At 39.3% G+C, this 19,517-nt stretch overlaps 1 protein-coding gene across 17 annotated transcripts in view; it reads right to left on the reverse strand.

Moving 5' to 3' along the window:
• Positions 1 to 13,667: 13,667 nt before the first annotated feature.
• Positions 13,668 to 19,517, reverse strand: part of ERCC8 (ERCC excision repair 8, CSA ubiquitin ligase complex subunit) — a 69,748-nt gene continuing 63,898 nt past the window's right edge. For 16 of the 17 annotated variants that reach the window (XR_016220782.1, XM_089313201.1, XM_002714053.6 and 13 more), the window contains one exon: positions 15,684 to 16,943. Coding sequence is in view for 16 of the 17 variants with exons in the window: in XM_089313201.1 (XP_089169327.1) it covers positions 16,875 to 16,943 (69 nt within the window). In the remaining variant the exon portion in view is untranslated. Of the gene's footprint in view, positions 16,944 to 19,517 lie in introns of all 17 variants that reach the window. The other variant, XM_070056737.2, reaches the window with a different exon arrangement.

A 19,517-nucleotide genomic window follows, 5' to 3' on the forward strand; every position in this document is an offset into this window, starting at 1 on the left:
TCTTTCAAATAAACAAATTAATTAAAAAATAAAGTATCACTAAGGACATCAAAGCATTAATTACCTTGATTACATGTTAATGAAAAATTGAAAAAAAAGTTTGAGTTGGAAATGCTAACTATCCTGATTTGATCATTACACACTGAATATATATTATTACACTGCATACCACAAATATGTAAAGTCAACCTAATAATAGTTTTAAAAGTATCCAAATTCCAAGCTTTTTCTTGGTGGTAAAATTGAGAATTAGGTCTTCTGATTTCCATCCCATTATTTATTGTTTCCTTATGAAGTTATCACAATATTTAAGTAATCTTACCATTTTAATATCCATAATCATCTAATAACTTCCCCCATAGTACTTAAACTGATAGAATTTTGCACATATATATAGGAAATATTACAACAGTACAATTAGAATTGCTAATAATTCAATTCCTGACTTAGTAGGTATGTTATTTGCTTATTTTATTTATTTTGAAAATACACAAATTCACCCCACAGTGGGTGAGGCCATTGTGCAGGTGAGGAGAAGCTGGGGAGCTAAGCGTCTGAGGCAGCTGGGAATAGCAGCTCACCTGCTCCTGCTGGTGTTTGTCCAAGAAGGTGTTAACAAGCTCATTTACTGCTTCGGCGAACACTTGCCACATTGGATGAAATGAAGAGAAGTGGCTTGTGCCAATTACTTAAGCCAATCACTTATTGCCTTCAAGAGCTGACCACCAATGCCAAGGAAACAAGGCCACTGGCCAGGCCTAGGGCTAGATGGGTAGAAGTTCTACAAACTTACGCTTATTGCTTAAGTCTGTTGATGAACTGACAAGGCATAAAAACGCGAGACGCTTGAGGAACTTGGTCTTAAATATTGGCTTGTACTTTTAGGGACAGAATAACAAGTTAGGATTGTGACACTCATTTCTTCCCAAGCCATGGGAGAGCCTTGAACTAGATAGTGTATCAACCTACTAGCACAAAGTTTACCAGTATCTTTATGGGCAGTGGTTAGTAAAGAGGACACAGGGCATTTGCAGCTTCTCATACTCAGAGAACTAACAGTGGTCACAATGCAGTTATTTGTCATACATTCCCCCTTGTTTTAGATTCTAATTGTTGAAATTTTAAAAATTAGAAAGAAAAGAACTAGATGCAGCAAAACTGTGCCCCTGTAGAGCATCTGAAGATGTTGTTGACATAACTAGTTAGATAAGCTTGTATTATAATAAATTTAATATTTAATAGTGTGAGGAACCAAGGAGGTTTACTATAGCAATTCTCGGAAGCACTGAAAACTTCATTTGTGCTTTGCAAAAAGAAGAAAATCAATTTGCACAATCAAACTTTGTTAGATATGTCATTTTCCTTTGGTTTAATATCAAGAAAAGGAGCACTGAAGAGAGCAAGAAAGAGTTGCCTGCCTTACAGTGCAGTATGAGAGCAATGCCTGATCTCCAATCTGGGAAAGGGAGAAAAAATTCAGTTCAGACTTTAGACTTGAATCCCAGCACCAGGCCTGCCACAGCAAATACCACAGCTGAACAGGACCCCACCACCTCTGCCACCAGGCCCACACTTGCAGCCTGAGTCTCTGGACCTTCCTTGGCCAGGAAGTTAATGGACTGCCTCCATCATGTAGCACCAAACCTCCAGGAGGCAGCAGAGCAGGATTCTAGCCACCGGGAAGTTGGGCAGGAATGGGAACTTAACACCTTGCCTAGGAGCTCAGAGCTGGGCCCACCTCTGTGAGACCCAGCACCTGATAAAGCCCCAATACTTTTACCCCTTAGAGTACTTGCAGAGGTAGCCTCTAGACTTGCCCCAGCATTAAATGAAGATATGTGCTCTTATGAAACACTTGTTTCAGTGTATATCACTGTTATCCTCACTTGGACTTGACATGCAACCCTGAAATGGCGCCGGACGTGGTGACTCTGAGACTCAGGTATGATCCAGCTTCCTGCTAGCATTGGTGGCCAAGGGACTGCCTTTATCAACCCTCTTTCCAACTTGGGCAGACAACAAGGAATCACAGAACTGTATCCTGGGCCTCTGTGATGAACTAGTAAAATCCATCACTAGCAGATCCTAATGTCCCCTCTCCCCATGTCAGTGCCCATGGATAGACTCTCTGGACCTGTGCCAGTGCCTAAAGGAGTACTGTTGCCCCAGCTGTTCAGTCTTAGATCCCAGCCAGCATCACCTGGGGCTGAAAGCAATGGCCTTGGGCTATCAATCCATGTCAGCAGCAGACAGGCCATAGCAGTATGGACTTGGGCCTACCCTCATGCTGCACTGGTCTCGGTGAACTGTGGGCTTCAGGTGTGATCAAGCTTTATGGCTTCTGTAGTCACAGAGTAGGCATTCGGGCCTAACCCAGGCCCAGGAAGAGGACTGTAAAGATGGACTACCCTTATTCATACTCTTCTTCAGTTCATGCTGAACAACACTCAACTATGGATTTGGGACAAATTGGAGCTCAGGACATTTTATAGGATGGAAGCAATGACAACACACCAACAGCAAACCTGAGACAAACAAGAGCTTAGGGCACCATCTAGTGCTAAAATGGCTTAAGAGTCAACAAAAAGAAAATAAGCAGGCTGCTTAGAATTTCTATAAAGAGAGCCACAAACAAAGTCAGATTACTATAACTAATTCTGCAATGTGCAATTGATATTCACATCAAGTGTCAAGAACATTCAAGGAACCATGACCAAATGACCTGTGAACAAAATGAGTTACAGAAACCAACCTCCTAGAAATTAAAATTTTCAAGTACACAGATGAAGATTTCAGAACAGCTGTTTCAAGGAAATTCAACAAACTGTAATTTGAACACAGAGAACTGATTTAATAATCTAATAGAGAGAATGGGCATAGACATAGAAATAATTTTTAAATATCAGACAGAAATCCTTCAACTAAAAACTACAGGATATGAAAATAAACCCTGATAGCAGGCATCAATAGCACAACAGAGGAAAGAGGAAGAAATCAGTGAGCTTAAAGCCAGGCTATTTGGAAATACAGAGTCAGAAGAGAAAAAAGAATGAAGAGGAGAGAAGAAAAGTTAGGGGAAATTTGGGACAGCCTGAAAAGAGAAAATACCTGAGTTATTGGGTCCCAGGGGTTGAGAATGCCAAAGGAGAAGTAAACATACTCAAAGATACATTAACAGAAAACTTCCCAAACCTGCAAAAAGATGCAGCTATCTAGGTACAGGAAGGTCAGAGGTCACCTGTGAGATTCAATTCAACCATGTCTACCCCAAGACATATTATAATGAAGCCGTCCAAAGTTAAATAGAAGATGCTCAAACTGCGAGAGAAAAAGAGCACATAACACAGAAATGTGCCCCAATGCATACGCCTGCAGACTTCTCCACAGAAACCTTCAGGCAGGCAGGAGTGGGATGTAACTCACAGCACTGAAGGAAAAAAAACCCGACAGTTAAGAGTACACTAGTCCATAAAGCTATCCTTTAGAAATGGGAGAAAGACATTCTCAGAAAATCAAGAAAATAAAAAAACTGAGATAATTTATCATCACCAAGATTGTCTTACAAGAAATGCTAAAGGGAGTTCCTTAAACTGAAAGAGTAAGAGTAAGATACTACTGAGTAAGAAGAAAATATCAGAAAGTAGGAAACTCATTGGTAAATGGTAACTATACAAACTCTCAGACAGTAAAAAAGGTGTATAAACCACTCATGTATTTAGTGTGAAGACTAAACAACAAAAAAAATCAAAAACAGTAATTATAAGAATGTGTAAGTATATCCTGAATATTAAGTATATGTAATATACTAAAATGCAAAACGGGATATGGAAAATACAAAATGTGGGATGGAATTAAGTACAAGTATAAAGTTATTTATTTATCTTTTTTGTTTCTTTTCATATCTTTATAATTGATATCAAATTGATACTAGTTCAAAATAGCTTGCTATAAACAAAAGATGCCTTTTCTAAGACTCATGGCAACCACAAAGTAAAAATCTATAACAGAATAATAATCAGGGAATCAAAGCACACTGCTATAGAAAGGCACTTAACCAAAAGTGAAACCTGAAAGAGGGAGAAAGAAAGGCACTACAACTCAAAAACAAGTTAACAACATGGCATTACATTGCTAGTAATAGGACATACCTAGCAATATTTACTTTGAATGTAAATGGATTAGATGATCCAAGTAAAAATAGAGTGAATGATAAATACAAACAAAAAAACAAGACCCAACTATATGTTGGTTAGAATAAGCTCACTTTACATTTTTTTAAATTTTTTTATTTGACAGAGTTATAGACCAAAAAAGAGAGAGAAAGGTCTTCCTTCCGTTGGTTCACCCCCCAAATGGCCGCTACGGCCGGCGCTGTGCCGATCTGAAGCCAGGAGCCAGGTGCTTCTTCCTGGTCTCCCATACAGGTGCAGGGCCCAAGTACTTGGGCCATCCTCCACTGCCTTCCCGGGCCACAGCAGAGAGATGGAGTGGAAGAGGAGCAACCGGGACTAGAACCCAGCACCTATATGGGATGCCAGCACCGCAGGCAGAGGATTAACCAAGTGAGCCACGGCGCCAGCCCAGCTCACTTTACTTCTAATGAAATGCGCAGAAAAGAGAAAGGATGAAACAAGGTACTCCATGCAAATAGAATCCAAAAGCAAGCACGAGTGGCCACACTTTTATCAGCCAAAATGGATTTTAGGAGCCAGTGTTGAGGTGCAGCAGGTTAAGCTGCTGCCTGCAATGCCAGCATCCCATATAAGTGCGAGTTTAAGTTCTGGCTGTTCTACTTCCAATCCAGCCTTTGCTAATGTGCCTGGGATAAAAAGTAGAAGATGGCTCAGGTGCCTGGGTCCCTGCCACCCATGTGGGAGACCCAGATGGAATTTCAGACGTCTGGGTTCAGCCTGGACCTGCCCTAGCCATTCAGCCATTCTGGGAGTAAATTTAGTAGATAGAAACTTTCTCTCTCTCTCTGCCTTTCAAATCAATCAAACAATCTTAAAAAAACAAACAAACAAACAAACAAACAAAAAAAAAAACAAAAAAAACCACACTGACTAAAGGGAGAAATAGACCCCAATACTTAATTGTAGGAGACTCTAACACACTATTTTCAGAAATGGACATATGGTTAAGACAGAAAAATCAATAAACCAAAAGAATTTACTTGCACTCTAGATTAACTGGACACACCAGGTATCTACAGAATGTTCCATTCAATAGCTATAGACTACACATTCTTTTCAACAGTACAAGAAACATTCTCCAGGACAGATCATACAGTAGGTCACAAAGCAAGTCTCAACACATTTTATTTTTTTTAAGAATTTATTTATTTTTAAGAGTTACACAGAGAAAGGAGGAGAGGCAGAGAGAGAGAGCGAGCGAGCAGCGAGCAAGCTTCCTTCTGTGTCGATCCAAAGCCAGGGGCCAGGAGCTTCTTCCAGGTCTCCCACGCGGATGTAGGAACCCAAGCACTTGGGCCATCTTCTACTGCTTTCTCAAACCATAGCACAGAGCAGGATCAGAAGTGGAGCAGCTGGGACTTGAATTGGTGCCCATACAGGATTAAGGCAATGCAGGCTTTACACACTATGCCACAGCACCAGCCCCTCAACACATTTTATAAAACAAATTATATTGAATATCTTTTTTCACCACAACAAAACAAAACCAAAAATCAAATCAGTAACAAGAAAACTTTGCAAACTACACAAATACATGGAGCTTACATGATTTACTACTGAACAATCAATGGCTCAAGGAAGAAATTAAGAAGGAAATGAAAACATTTCTTGAAATGAATGAAACATACCAAACCCCACAGAATACAGCAAAAACAGTACGAAGTACTGCACCTCCTGGAACTAGAAAAATAAGAACAAATCACACACAAAATTAGTACAGGGAAAGAAATAATTAAAAGATTATAGCAGAAATAAATAGAGACTAAAACAACTGTAGAAAAATTAATGTAAAATAAATCTGGTTCTTTTGAAAACATAAAATTGACAAGCCCTTAGTTACACTAAGGAATAGACAGAGACTCAAATAAATAAAACCAGAGATGAAGAGGGAGATGTTACAACTGACACCACAGAAATATAAAGGAGTTTTTGACATGATTATGAACAACTACATGGTAAAAATTTGATAACCTAGACTAAATGGACAAATATACCTCACCAAGATTGAATCATGGAGAAATATAATGCCTAATCAGATTAATAATGAATAGTGAAATGCAACCAGGAATAAAGTTTCCCACCAAAGAAAAGCTGAGGGCCACATGACTTCACTGCTGAATCCTAACACTGAAAGAACTAACATAACATCTTACATTATCCCAAACAGAAGAGAAGGAATTCTTCCCAACTCATTCTAATCCAGCATTGCCTTGACACCAAAACCAAACAAGGACACCACCACCAGTGAATTCTACATGCCAATATCCTTGGTGAACACCCCTGATGAACAGAGATGAAAAACCAAAAAATTTAAAAAACCCAAACCAAAAACCCAACAAAATGCCAGCAAATCAAATCCAAAAGCTTATTTACCATAATCAAGTGGGAATCATACAAAGATGTTTCAGCATATGCAAATCAGTAAGCATCAGACACAACATCAGCAGAATGAAGAAAAGTCATGATTACCTCCCTAGATGCAGAAAAGGCATTCGATAAAATATGTAACACTCTTTCATGACTAAAACTTTAAAGAAATTAGGTGTAGGAGGGGTGTACTGCAACATAATAAAGGCCATATATAATAAGCCAGCAGTTATACTGAATGAGGCAAAGCAGATGATCTCTCTAAGGTCAACAGTCTTGGAAGTCCTACCCACAGCAATTATGAAAGAGAAATAAGAAACATTCAAATTTTAAAAGAGGAAGCAAACTTGCTACTGTGTGATGATGACATTATCTTATTTTTTTAAGAAAGCTTTTATTTAATAAATATAAATTTCCAAAGTACAGCTTTTGGATTATAGTGTTTCTTCCCCCATACACTCTTCCTATCCCCACTCCCGTCCCACTCCCTCTCCTATCCTATCCTATCCTTCATTAAGGTTCATTTTTTAAAAAGATTTATTTATTTATTTATTTATTTATTTTTATTTGAAGGACAGAGTTGCAGAGAGAGGTAGAAATAGAGAAAGAGAGCGATCTTCCATCCAATGGTTCACTCCCCAGATGGCCACAACAGCCGGAGCTGTGCCAATCCAAAGCAGGAGCCAAGAGCTTCTTCTGGGTCTCCCACGTGGGTGCAGGGGCCCAAGGACTTGGGCCATCTTCTACTGCTTTCTCAGGCCATAGCAGAGAGCTGGATCAGAAGAGGAACAGCCGGGACTCGAACTGGCGCCCATATGGGATGCCGGTGCTTCAGGCCAGGGCTTTAACCCACTGTGCCACAGTGCCAGCCCGAGATTCATTTTTAGTTATCTTTATATACAGAAAATCAACTTAGTATATATTAAGTAAAGATTTCAACAGTTTGCACCCACACAGAAACTCAAAGTATTAGTACTGTTTGAATACTAATTTTACCATTAATTCACATAGTACAACACATTAAGGACAGAAGTCCTACATGGGGAGCAAGGGCACAGTGATTCCTGTTGTTGATTTAACAACTGACACTCTTGTTTATGACGTCAGTACTCACCCGAGGCTCTAGTCATGAGTTGCCAAGGCTATGGAAGCCTCTTGAGTCCACAAACTCTGACATTTAGACAGGGCCATAATCAAAGTGGAAGTTCTCTCTTCCCTTCAGAGACAGGTACCTCCTTCTTTGATGGTCCTTCTTTCCACTGGGATCTCACTTACAGAGATCTTTCATGGACACCATTTTTTACCACAGTTTCTTGGCTTTCCACGCCTGAAATGCTTTTATGGGCTTTTTAGCCAGATCCAAATGCCTTAAGGGCTGATTCTGAGGCCAGAGGGCTGTTTAGGGCATTTGTCATTCTATGAGTCTGCTGTGTGGCCTGCTTCCCATGTTGGATCATTCTCTCCACTTTATTTATTCTTATTAGCAGACACTTCATCTTACTTAAGTGATCCTTTTGACACTTATTCCTATCTTTATGATCAGTTACACACTTAAAACGATCACTTTAACTAGTAAGATGGCATTAGTAGCTGCCAATTTAAAGGGATTTGGTTCCAATGGCAAGTTTTTAGCTGTACCTTTAGGTGTAAGTCTGTGGGGGACATGTGCCAAACTACACCTCTCCCCCCTCTCTTATTTTTTACAGGGATCAGTTTTCAATTGGATTTAAACACCTAAGAATAATTCTGTCAGATGACATTGTTATATAAATAAAACTCTGAAAACCCCATGAAAAAACTATTAAAATACACAAATTAAGCAAAGATGCAGGATACAAAGTCAATGTACAGAAATTAGTAGTTGTGTTATACACCAATAGCAAATTATCTGAAGAGTCCTAAAGAAAGCTATTCAGTTTCTACTGGCTTCAAAAAACCTAAAACATTCTAGGAATAAATTCAGCCAAAGAAGTGAAAGCTCTCTACACTGAAAACCTTTAAACATCGAGGAAAGAGATTGAAGAGGACACAAGGAAATGAAAAGACAACCATGTTCATAGATTGGAAGAAGTCATATAATTAAAATTTCATACTGTACAAAACAATTTACAGATTCGATACAATCCCTATCAAAATACCAATATTTTTCACAGAACTAGAAAAAAACCCCACTAGGATTTGTGTGGAACCACACAATACCCCAAATAGCCAAAGCAATCTTGGGCAAAAACAACAAAACATGACACATTACACTACCTGACTTTAAAATATCTAACATAGCTACAGTAATCAATGCATGGTACTGGCATAAAAGCAGCAGAAGATGGCCCAAGTGCTTGGGCCCCTGCATCCATGTTGGAGATCTAAAAAAAATTCCTGGCTCCTGGCCTCAGACTGGCCCAGCTCTGCCACTGTGGCCACATGGGAAGTGAACCGGCGGCTGGAAGACCTCTCTCCCTGTCTCGCAAATAAATAAATCTTTAAGAAGAATTTCTCAAAGAGAGATGTAAAAATTCTCAACATCATTGTCATTAGGAAGATGAAAATCAAAACCACATTCTAGTTTAGCTATTATAAAAAAAAAAAAAACAAAAGATAAATGCTGGTGAAAATGTGGGTGGGGAGAATGTTTGAACATTGTGCGAATGAAAATTAGTACACACACTGTGGAAAATAGTACTACCATTTGATCCAGCAATCCCAATCCTGGGTATGGGAAATGAAATCACTTTAAGAGACATCTGCACTCCCATATTTCTTGAAGCACAATTCACAACAGCCAAGAAATGGAAACAACTGAAGTATCCATCCACTAAAGAAGGGATAAAGAAAATGTGGTGCATAAACACAATGGAAAACTACACTTCCCTAAAAAAGTATGAAATCTTGTCATTTGCAACAACATGGATGTAACTGAAGGTCATTGCTAAGTAAAATAAACCAAGTCAGAAAGAGAAGTACTGCATGATCTCACTTATATGTGGAATCTAAAAAAAAGTGGATCTGACAGCGGTTGAAACTACAATGATGGTTACTAGAGGCTGTGGAGAGTGGACGGGGTAGGTTAGAGATGGGGAAAGGCTGATTAATCAGTACTAGGTTATGGTTAGATTATAAGTTCAGTGTTCTATTGCAAAGTAGGGAGACTATCTATAATGACAATGTACCGTATATTTCTCTGATTTGATACTATATAATATACACATGTACTGAAATGTCACATGGTATCCGTTAATATGTATAATTTTAAGGTGTCAGTTAAAAGTAAAAATTATAGTAGTCAAAAGCATTTTGTGTAAAAATTCTTCCCCAGTTCGACATCTCAGAAGGCAAAGCTAATTTTTAATACTTTCTCCCCATTATTTCCCTGGTGGTAAATTTTGGCTTTTACCAATCTCATAAGCTGTGGAATCACTAAACTAAGTTAAATAAATTAGCAGAACAAAGAACCAGAGATTCCTCAAAGAAGTAAATTTATAGGAGGCCTTCCAGTGTCAGGACCTTGTAAAAAATTATCTCCTTACTGCCACCATGGAAGTTATCCTGATCTGTGATGTTCACATTCTCTTAACATAACAGTGCACAATGTTGATCTCCTTGATTTGATCAGTATACACTGTATACATGTATTGAAATGTCACACTGTAGCCTATAAATATGAGTTATAAACAGATTTTAAAGTTCATGAATAATGCATGTTACACAAAAACTAAGCATGGATTTCAAAAAGTTTTTGCATCAAAATAAACTTATAATTCCGAAAAAATTACATATAAGCAAGTCATGGAAAGAGAAAAGACGGAATAAAACAAAATTATACTTGAAGAATATAAACTAAATCATACCAAATTTGGTGATTGGAATTTAGGAACTTAGTAAATTCCAAACCGTATAAACTCAAACTAACTATTACCTAGATATATTATATCCAGCTATTCAAAACCAAAAGCAGGGGCTGGCGCCACGGCTCACTTGGTTAATCCTCCGCCTGTGGCGGACAGCATCCCATATGGGCACTGGGTTCTAGTCCCGGTTGTTCCTCTTCCACTCCAGCTCTCTGCTGTGGCCCGGGAGGGCAGTGGAGGATGGCCCAAGTGCTTGGGTCCCTGCAACTCATGGGAGATCAGGAAGCAGCACCTGGCTCCTGGCTTCAGATCAGAGCAGCGCCAGCTGTAGCGACCATTTGGGGAGTGAACCAATGGAAGGAAGACCTTCTCTCTCTCTCTCTCTCTCTCTCTCTCTCTCTGTCTATAAAGAAAAAAAAAAAAAGTAAAGAACACATTTGAAAATACCCAGAGAAAATAATGATACATTACATGTAGAGAAGCAGTGATTCAAATGACTGGCAAATTCTCATTAAGTATATAAAGAAATTAGTCAAACAATATATTTAACATGCTGCCAAGAACTGTTAATCTTATTACCTGTACAACAGTAAAAATAATCTCTGGCTTTCTGAAGTGTTTGCATTAGCATCTTATCCATGTGCAGCTAAGCTTCTAAAGTAACTGTATTTAAATAAACCTCCACAACTGGAATGCTTTGTTTGTTGGTTTATTTGAAAGGCAGAATTACAGAGGGAGGAAGAGACAAGAGAGATCTGCTGGTTCACTCCTCAAATGGCTGCAATGGCCAGGACTGGGTCAGGCTGAAGCCAAGAGTCTGGAACTCCCTCTGGATCTCCCATCTGGATGACAGGCTACAAACACTTAGGCCGTCCTTTGCTACTTTATCAGGCACATCAGCAGGGAGCTGGGTCAGAAGTAGAGTATCCAGGACTAGAACCTGTGTTCAAATGGGCAGCTGGCATCACAGGTGGCAGATTAACCTGCTGTGCCACCAACACTGGCCCCAACTTTTCTAATTCACAAACTCTTATGCCCACATTTTTCCTTCTAGTCTCAAGAGATTGAATATGCAATGTTTATTCATTTGTTCCTGTTTTATCAATTGTCTACTTGATTTTCTCATAAAATGTTGGCTCATTTCACCTCACAGTTCCTCCTTTCAAATGTTCTGTTACTCTTAACTCCTGTTCTCCTTGGTAGCTCTCCAATGTCTTTATCTTTTCTTAAATTTGATTCAATTAATTTTCTCGTTCTCTTTTTTTTTTTTTCCAGATTTTATTTATTTACTCAAGAGGTCTTCCATCTGCTGTTTCACTCCCCAAATGGCAGCAAGGTGTGTCAATGTGAAGTCAGGAGCCAGGAGATTCTTCTGGGTCTCCCATGCAGATGCAGGGTTCAAGGACTTGGGACCATCTTCTGCTGTTTCCCAGGCCACAGTAGAGAGCTGGATCAGAAGTGGAGCAGCCAGGACATGAACCGGTGCCCATATGAGATGCAGGCATTGCAGGTGGAGGATTAACCTTTGTGCCACAGTGCCAGCCCCTTTCTCATTCTCAATGGGAGTAATAGATGGTTCAAATTACCCCATTATTCCCAGAAATGTTGTAAAATCATAAAAATTTACCTGAAACTTATAAAAATCTAAGTAGAGCTATACACCACAAAAAACAGGATATAATGCTGACCTGAAAATACATCTCTGAATGTAACTTACCCAAATAACTGTCAAGAGAAAAGATGAAAATGTTTCATGTACTCAAATTGGACTAGTTCGCTTCAATAAAGATGAACTCTTAAAACAGTACTGTACAAGGGAATTTCAAAAGCTGACAGGCCAGCGCTGTGGTGTAGCAGGTAAAGCATCCGCCTGCAGTGTCAGCATCCCATTTAGCTACAGGTTCGAGTCCCGGCTGCTCCACTTCTGATCCAGCTCTCTGCTATGGCCTGGGAAAGCAGTAGAAGATGATCTAAGTCCTGGGGACCCTGCACTTGTCTCGGAGACCTGGAAGAAGCTCCTGGCTCCTGGCTTTGGGTCAGCACAGCTCTGGCTATTGTGGCCAACTGGGGAATGAACCAGTGGATGGAAGACCTCTCTCTCTGTCTCTCCTTCTCTCTCCATGTAACTCTTTCAAAGAAATACACACATCTTAAAAAAAAAAAAAAAAGCTAATGAGAAATGTATATTATGAAAAACTGCATGGATTTCAAACATTTTTGTACCAAAATAAAAAATTTTCAATTCCCTTTTCATGAACTTGTTTACACAAGTTTCCTTGCATTGTTCTAGGAGAGATGACGTGTTAAGTGATTTCAATCGCCAACCACTACCATAAATTTGATCCTTTTCTGTGACAGCTAAGGGAGGAAACACTTTCTGAAGAGATCAGATGTGGGTGAAAATGGATGCCAGGGGGCTAGTGCAGTGGTGTAGCAGGCCAAGCCTCTGCCTGCGGCACTGGCATCTGATATGGGCGCCAATTCTTATCCCGGCTGCTCATCTTCTGATCCAGCTCTCTGCTGATGGTCTGGAAAGCAGTGGAACATGGCCCAAGTATTTGGGCCTCTGCACCTGAAGGAAGCTCCTGGCTTCTGATCGGCTCAGCTCTAGCTCTTGTAGCCATTTGGGGAGTGAACCAGTAGATGAAGATCTCTCTCTCTCTCTCCCTCTCTGTAACTCTGCCTCTCAAATAAATAAATATAGCTTAAAGAAAATCGATGTCGGGGGAGATTTGAGACTCTCTGAATGGACAAATGAGACATGTAAAGCAGGGGAGAGGGTATCAGCATTCTGCTTTCAAGGTCTTGGAGAAGGTGCCATAGGCACAGAGGCAGACACAGGTACAGATATTTTGCTGCTTGTCAAGGACCAGTTCTTTTCTTTCTTTTTTCCTTTTAATTTCTTGAAAGGCAGTTATATGTAGGCAAAGACAGAGATCTTCCACCTTTTGGTTCATACCCCAAATGGCTATGGTAGGCCAGGCAACAGGAGCTTCTTCCAGGTGTAGGGGCCCAAGCACTTGGGCCATCCTCCACTGCTTTCCCAGGCACATTAGCAGGGAGTTGGATCAGAAGTGGAGCATCTGGGTCTTGAACCGGCACCCATATGGGATGTCAGTGTTGCAGGCAGTGGCTTTACATGCTGCACCACAGTGCCACCACCAAGAACCAATTCATTAACCAAGATCTACTTGCTGAAGATGAAAGTAAGGATAAAGTGTTCAATTTGACAGAAGAGAATAAACTGGAAATCTCATAAGAATTTTTTTTTCAAAAATTTTTATTTGTTTATTTGAAAGGGAGAGTTACAGAGAGAAAGAGCAGAAAGCGGAGGAGGAGAAGTGAGGACAGGGAAGAGGGCAGGGAATAGGAGGGGAGGAGAGAGGAAAGAGAAGAGAGACAGGGACAGAGAAGCACAGTGAGCTCTTCCGTCTGCTGGGTCACTCTCCAAATTCCTGCAACAGCCAGGGATGGGCCACGCCAAAGCCAGGAAACTGCAACTCCATCTGGGTCTCCCTCATGTTTGGCAGGAACCCAAGTACTTGAGCCATTACTTGATGTCTCCCAGGGTGTGTATTAGCAGGAGGCTAAATCAGAAGTGGAATCTGGACTCCTAATGTAGAGTTCATTTATGAGTAATTAATTCAAACCGTAAGTTAGTTTAGATCAAATACATTTGAAATTAAGACTTAATAATATGTAGTATGTTAAGATTAAATGATATAAAATATGGGGCAACATATTAAAATCTTGGTCTTAAGAACTTTCAGGACCTGTCGCGAGAACCGCTGTTCCTCCATGACAGGCTTTATTTTAAGCCAGAAAACACAGGCCTCAGGGTACGGGAGTGGAACTGTTACTGGAATTTAGATTCTTCTGCCTTCCTGTATGACGCCTAGCCCCTAAGTTGCTCAAATGCACCAATAAAATGCATAAATTTAGGCAATTGCCTTATAAGGAATAAGGAACTCGCCTATGTGTGCAGTGATGTATGTACTTGTTGACTAGAGAGCATACAAATGCTGGGAGGAGGAGGGACGGGCTTTTTGCCTCAGCCCTGCACTATGTCATAGGTGCTGGTAAGAGCACCAGCTAGCTGCTAATAAAATCCTCTTGCTGTTGCATTCAGCCTGCCTTTTGTGAGTTGTTTTGGGGAGGGTCTCAAACCGGACACAACACTATCAGTCACTTAATCACAGAGGCAAATGTCTATTACCAATAAAGAATTTTTGATAATGGAATCTATCAGGACACTGCAAATATGATTAAATTAGATCTATGGCATGATAAGCCTCTTTTGATGAAAAAAAAAAAACTCTAGCAAAAAGATAAAGATTTGGATTGCTTAGCTCTGAATTTCTTTAGTGAGAAACATGGTCTTGTGTAGCACTAACCCTGTTTGTATCGCTTCCTGTCCACTATAACTTAAACATGTAAACTGGTGGCATCCTCTTCACTATCCATTCAGGTACTTTCATGTATTAAAATCTACAGCTGGCCGGTGCTGCGGCTCACTAGGCTAATCCTCCGCCTTGCGGCGCCGGCACACTGGGTTCTAGTCCCGGTCGGGGTGCCGGATTCTGTCCCAGTTGCTCCTCTTCCAGGCCAGCTCTCTGCTGTGGCCAGGGAGTGCAGTGGAGGATGGCCCAGGTGCTTGGGCCCTGCACCCCATGGGAGACCAGGAAAAGCACCTGGCTCCTGGCTCCTGCCACTGGATCAGCGCGGTGCACCGGCCCCAGCGCGCCGGCCGTGGCGGCCATTGGAGGGTGAACCAACGGCAAAGGAAGACCTTTCTCTCTGTCTCTCTCTCTCTCTCTCACTGTCCACTCTGCCTGTCAAAAAATAAAAAAAAGAAAAAAAAAAAAGAAAATCTACAGCTTCTTGTCCATCAGTCCAACAAATTTTGTAGGACTAATTGGAAAAAAACCCCTCATATATGAGGGTTCTTTAAAAAGTTCATGGGAAATATGTATTATGAAAAACTTATACATGGATTTCAAAAAAATTTGCTTCAAAATAAACTTATCTTTTCATTCCATTTTTCATGAACTTTTTGAAGTACTTTCACAACTTTACATAGATCTTCATAGGACTGCAATATGAAAGAATATATAACAGATTAACAAATCAGATTGTGGCAGGAGAAATCTGAGGATGTGAGATACTGATATTGGAAGATAGGGGTTTCTATGGTAACAACAGCATGCCAAACATCCCATTATGTAAAAATATATTTATCATAAAGAGATGCATGGAGAATGGTGGTTACCTTAGAGTGTTGATTCTGGAAGACCAATGCTTTAATTTTTCTGTTGAATTATTTACAATGAACCTATACATTTATATAACTATAAAGAAACAATATAGTTAGTTACAGTTTGAAAGAAGACTTTTTTCTTAAAATTAAAAAATGTTTCCAATTTTAACAGCTTTCTTTGATGTCAGCAGCAATGTCAACTAGGAGGAAATAAATAACAGTACAATGACCTAAGCCTTAGAAAATCAACCATAAAAAGTAATGCATAGGAAACATTTTGCCAGAAACGTCTGATATGAAGTTTAACACTGAACTTAAAAATTATGTTTAAAAACTAAACAATTGTGCACTTTGCATTCAAGCTCACACAAACTTTTTACTAGTCTCCTGCTGGTAAGTATCAGGAAGAAAGTGAATGCAAGATCATCTTCAGGATAATCATTTCTAGGTAGATACAAGAAGAGGACAAAATAACATAGAACTCTTACCACAACATTTCATGTTTTTCCCAGATTCCCTCCCAGGGCATGTTCTGCTTGGATGAATGAAGCAGGACATCTTAACCAGTTTCATGGAAAGGGAGTTCAAGCATGAGTACAAGCTGCCTATGCCATTAAAATAAAGCAAACGAGGGATCCCCCTCCCACTGCTTCCTATGATGAACATTTTAGATTGTGGAGACAGCAAATCCAAAAACGTTTGACATAAAGCTAGACGATGGTCAGTTAAATGAAATTACTGTAAAATGCTGGGTGTATGAATAAGAAAGAATAATCTTGATGCTATAATCACAATTACCACCCTTGATGCAATCATACTTGATTAAATCATTCTTGAAGGGGTTCAGCCAAAGGGAGAAAGTCAGTGCTGATAACCTCCATCTGCAGGTCCTCTGAGGTTGCATCTTACGGTTCACAAAATCTGCTCCAGTTGTCATCTGAAGCACAAGGACTTGTGCCCTTGCACTGCAACAATAAGGGCTGTCCCAGGCCACAGCAGCTGTGATCGAAGAGGTAGGTTACGATTAAATACACTGCAGAGTTGTTTTAGGACTTCTGGCAAATGTTAATCTTATTTTAAAACACGGGGGAAAAAATCACCCCAATTCAGGGCTAATTTAGCTGTCAGAAATGGATCAAACAGTTAAAAAAAAAACAAAAAACACATGAATAGTTCCCTTTAAAAAGTTTCATCAGCAGAGGCGCAGCAGTACTATCCTTCCTCATCACTGCTGCTCCAAGCATCTTCAAACGCTGGATTCAGTTGTGTTTTGGTTGCAGCCTAAAAAAGAAGAAGAAAGATGCTAATTTTTTACTTCTTAATTTTAGGCTTATAATACAGTTGAAAGACAAAATGTATCAAATAAATGATAATTAGATTACTTAGAAAGAAACTGTGTAACTATACCTCCAACTCAACACAATTTATATTATAGAGGCATACCAGACTTTTTGCAAGTAACCTGTTTCCTTCAAAGCAGTTACCTCATAAATACATATACATATGAGGGGTCTTAAGGTTCATGGGAAATGCATATTATGAATGAGCTATGTGTGAATTTCAAAACTGTCTGCAATTTTTCCCCCATTTTTCTTGAACACTTTAAAAGCTGAACAAAAAGTGAGTGTTCCTGGTAAATTTCCTGAGAATCAGCTAGGATATTTGAAAACAATACATTAATTTAGGCATTCTTTATGGCTGTCAAATAGATCAGAGGACATTATTCAACCTAATGTCAGCTCTTGTCTCTTGGGTGTATAGTGAAAATTCCACTATACCCCAAATATCCAGATGAAAAACTATTATCAAACTTCAGCTATCCTCTCACCAATTTCTGGCAGCATTCAACTTATTTGCAAGAATAATACATACTAAAGTCTGTTCATTCATTCTTTCATCCAAAAGTTTACTGACTTTCCTGTCTTTTGGAGCTTATAATTTAACTACTAAATTAGGTTATTTAGTAACAGTTTATCCAAAAACATTCTGCCCTGGGGTAGGTAACTCTTCTTCCTCACTCTGTATTTAGACAACTTTTCCTGGGTAGATACACCACACAAAGTTATGCCTCCTAATTCTACTGTGGAAGCCCAGGGTGTAACATATTCAACATTTTAATTTCCTTTGAACACTCAATAGAGAAAACAAAGCATATTTCAGTTTAAATATCTTTGCTATGTGTAAACAAAGAAATAACAATAAGTGAAAATCATAATATAGTTACTATTTATATTGGCAGTAAAACAAAAATATAAGTGCATCACAGTATTAGAAATACATTTCATTGCTAGAACACAGATTAAAACAAAACACTTGAAGTTAAAAGCTGCAGGAAAAATGCTGTTGAAGGCTGTATGCATAATATTATTGAAGATCACAGTGATCAAGTCCACCTATGACTTCAGTATCTCTACAACATCTCCTCCTAGTGGACGTCCTGTCTATGCTTGAACATACACACGTCTAACCTCACCAGGTTTCCCGTGTTACCGATAGACAGTTGTAGATCTCATGGAGATACAGAAACATTAGTTTAGAGGGGAACTATCCCAGGTCCAATAAAGGGAAGGAGGAATGAAGCAAAATTTAACATTTGACAGGGATACATCTTGATAACTTCCAAATTTCTTACTAGAAAGTCTCAGGACTATCTATGTCAGCAAGTGAGAATACCACTCTACAAGTGGTAAGTAAAGCAGCTAAAGATCATACGCAAAATAGAGTAAGATTCTTGATGAGACGTCAGATTTAAACTGCAATGTACCCACCTTGTAGATCTCATGCAGCAAAACAGTGACTAAGAGTTACAACTAATCTATTTATAATTATAGATAGCTTGCCTTGATCATGCCAAGTTTTAGAAGGAGGGGCAAAAGGAAGCCAGATGTCTCAGAGAATAATAAATTGGCCTCCCAATTAAATACGTCTTTATGCTTAAAGACAACAAAACCTGTCCATATCACCAAATGCCCTTCAATTTCTTTAAAATCTTCTTTTACTTCGCATAGCAGGAGAAACATCCCTATGGAATTATACCTTGGTTGATAGGAAAGTAAATCCTATTTGAAAGGAAACCTAAAAAACAACTTTGCTTTCACAATTTTGATATTTGGAAATATCATACACTTTTCCCAGATTATAAGGGTAATGTATAGCAAAACTATAACTATATAACAAGGAAATAACTACAGAATCATATATTATCTTCATAAATTAAGCAATTTATTTTCTTCCAATATCATTTTCTACATGCAAATCATAGATTAGCTTGTCATTTACTTTTATTATTTTCATTTAGTAAATGATTGTTATGCTTCCTATCACAACAAATAGTGCTATGACCTGGATTTAAGATTTACAGTAATTCCCAAAGGACAGGATACAATAATTAAGTAAGAATGCAAAATAAGTGGCTAGATCAAACTATTTGACTAGAGTGAGCTTTCTATAGACTGCTCAGTCATCAAAGCAGCCGTATGCTATGAAGCTATAATAAACCAAATTGGCCATGTGATGAAATATGAAAGTAGTCAAATAGTATTTGCCCAGCTGCTTGAAATTTAGCAATGTGTGTTTTTTCTGACTTTGATTTGATTAGGGCTAAATGAAAACACTTCACAGGCTTTACATTGCTGTAAATCTTTTTTTTTTTTTAATTTGACAGATAGATTTATAGAGAGAGAGAGAGAGAGAGAAAGGTCTTCCTTCCATTGGTTCACTCCCCAAATGGCCGCTACGGCCGGTGTGCTGAGCCACTGAAGCCAGGAGCCAGGTGCTTCTTCCTGGTCTCCCATGTGGATGCAGGACCCAAGCACTTGGGCCATCCTCCACAGCCTTCCCGGGCCACAGCAGAGA

The sequence above is a fragment of the Oryctolagus cuniculus genome, chromosome 14 (assembly GCF_051225735.1).
Source record: "Oryctolagus cuniculus isolate XC-2025 breed Fujian yellow rabbit chromosome 14, ASM5122573v1, whole genome shotgun sequence".
NCBI lineage: Eukaryota > Metazoa > Chordata > Mammalia > Lagomorpha > Leporidae > Oryctolagus > Oryctolagus cuniculus.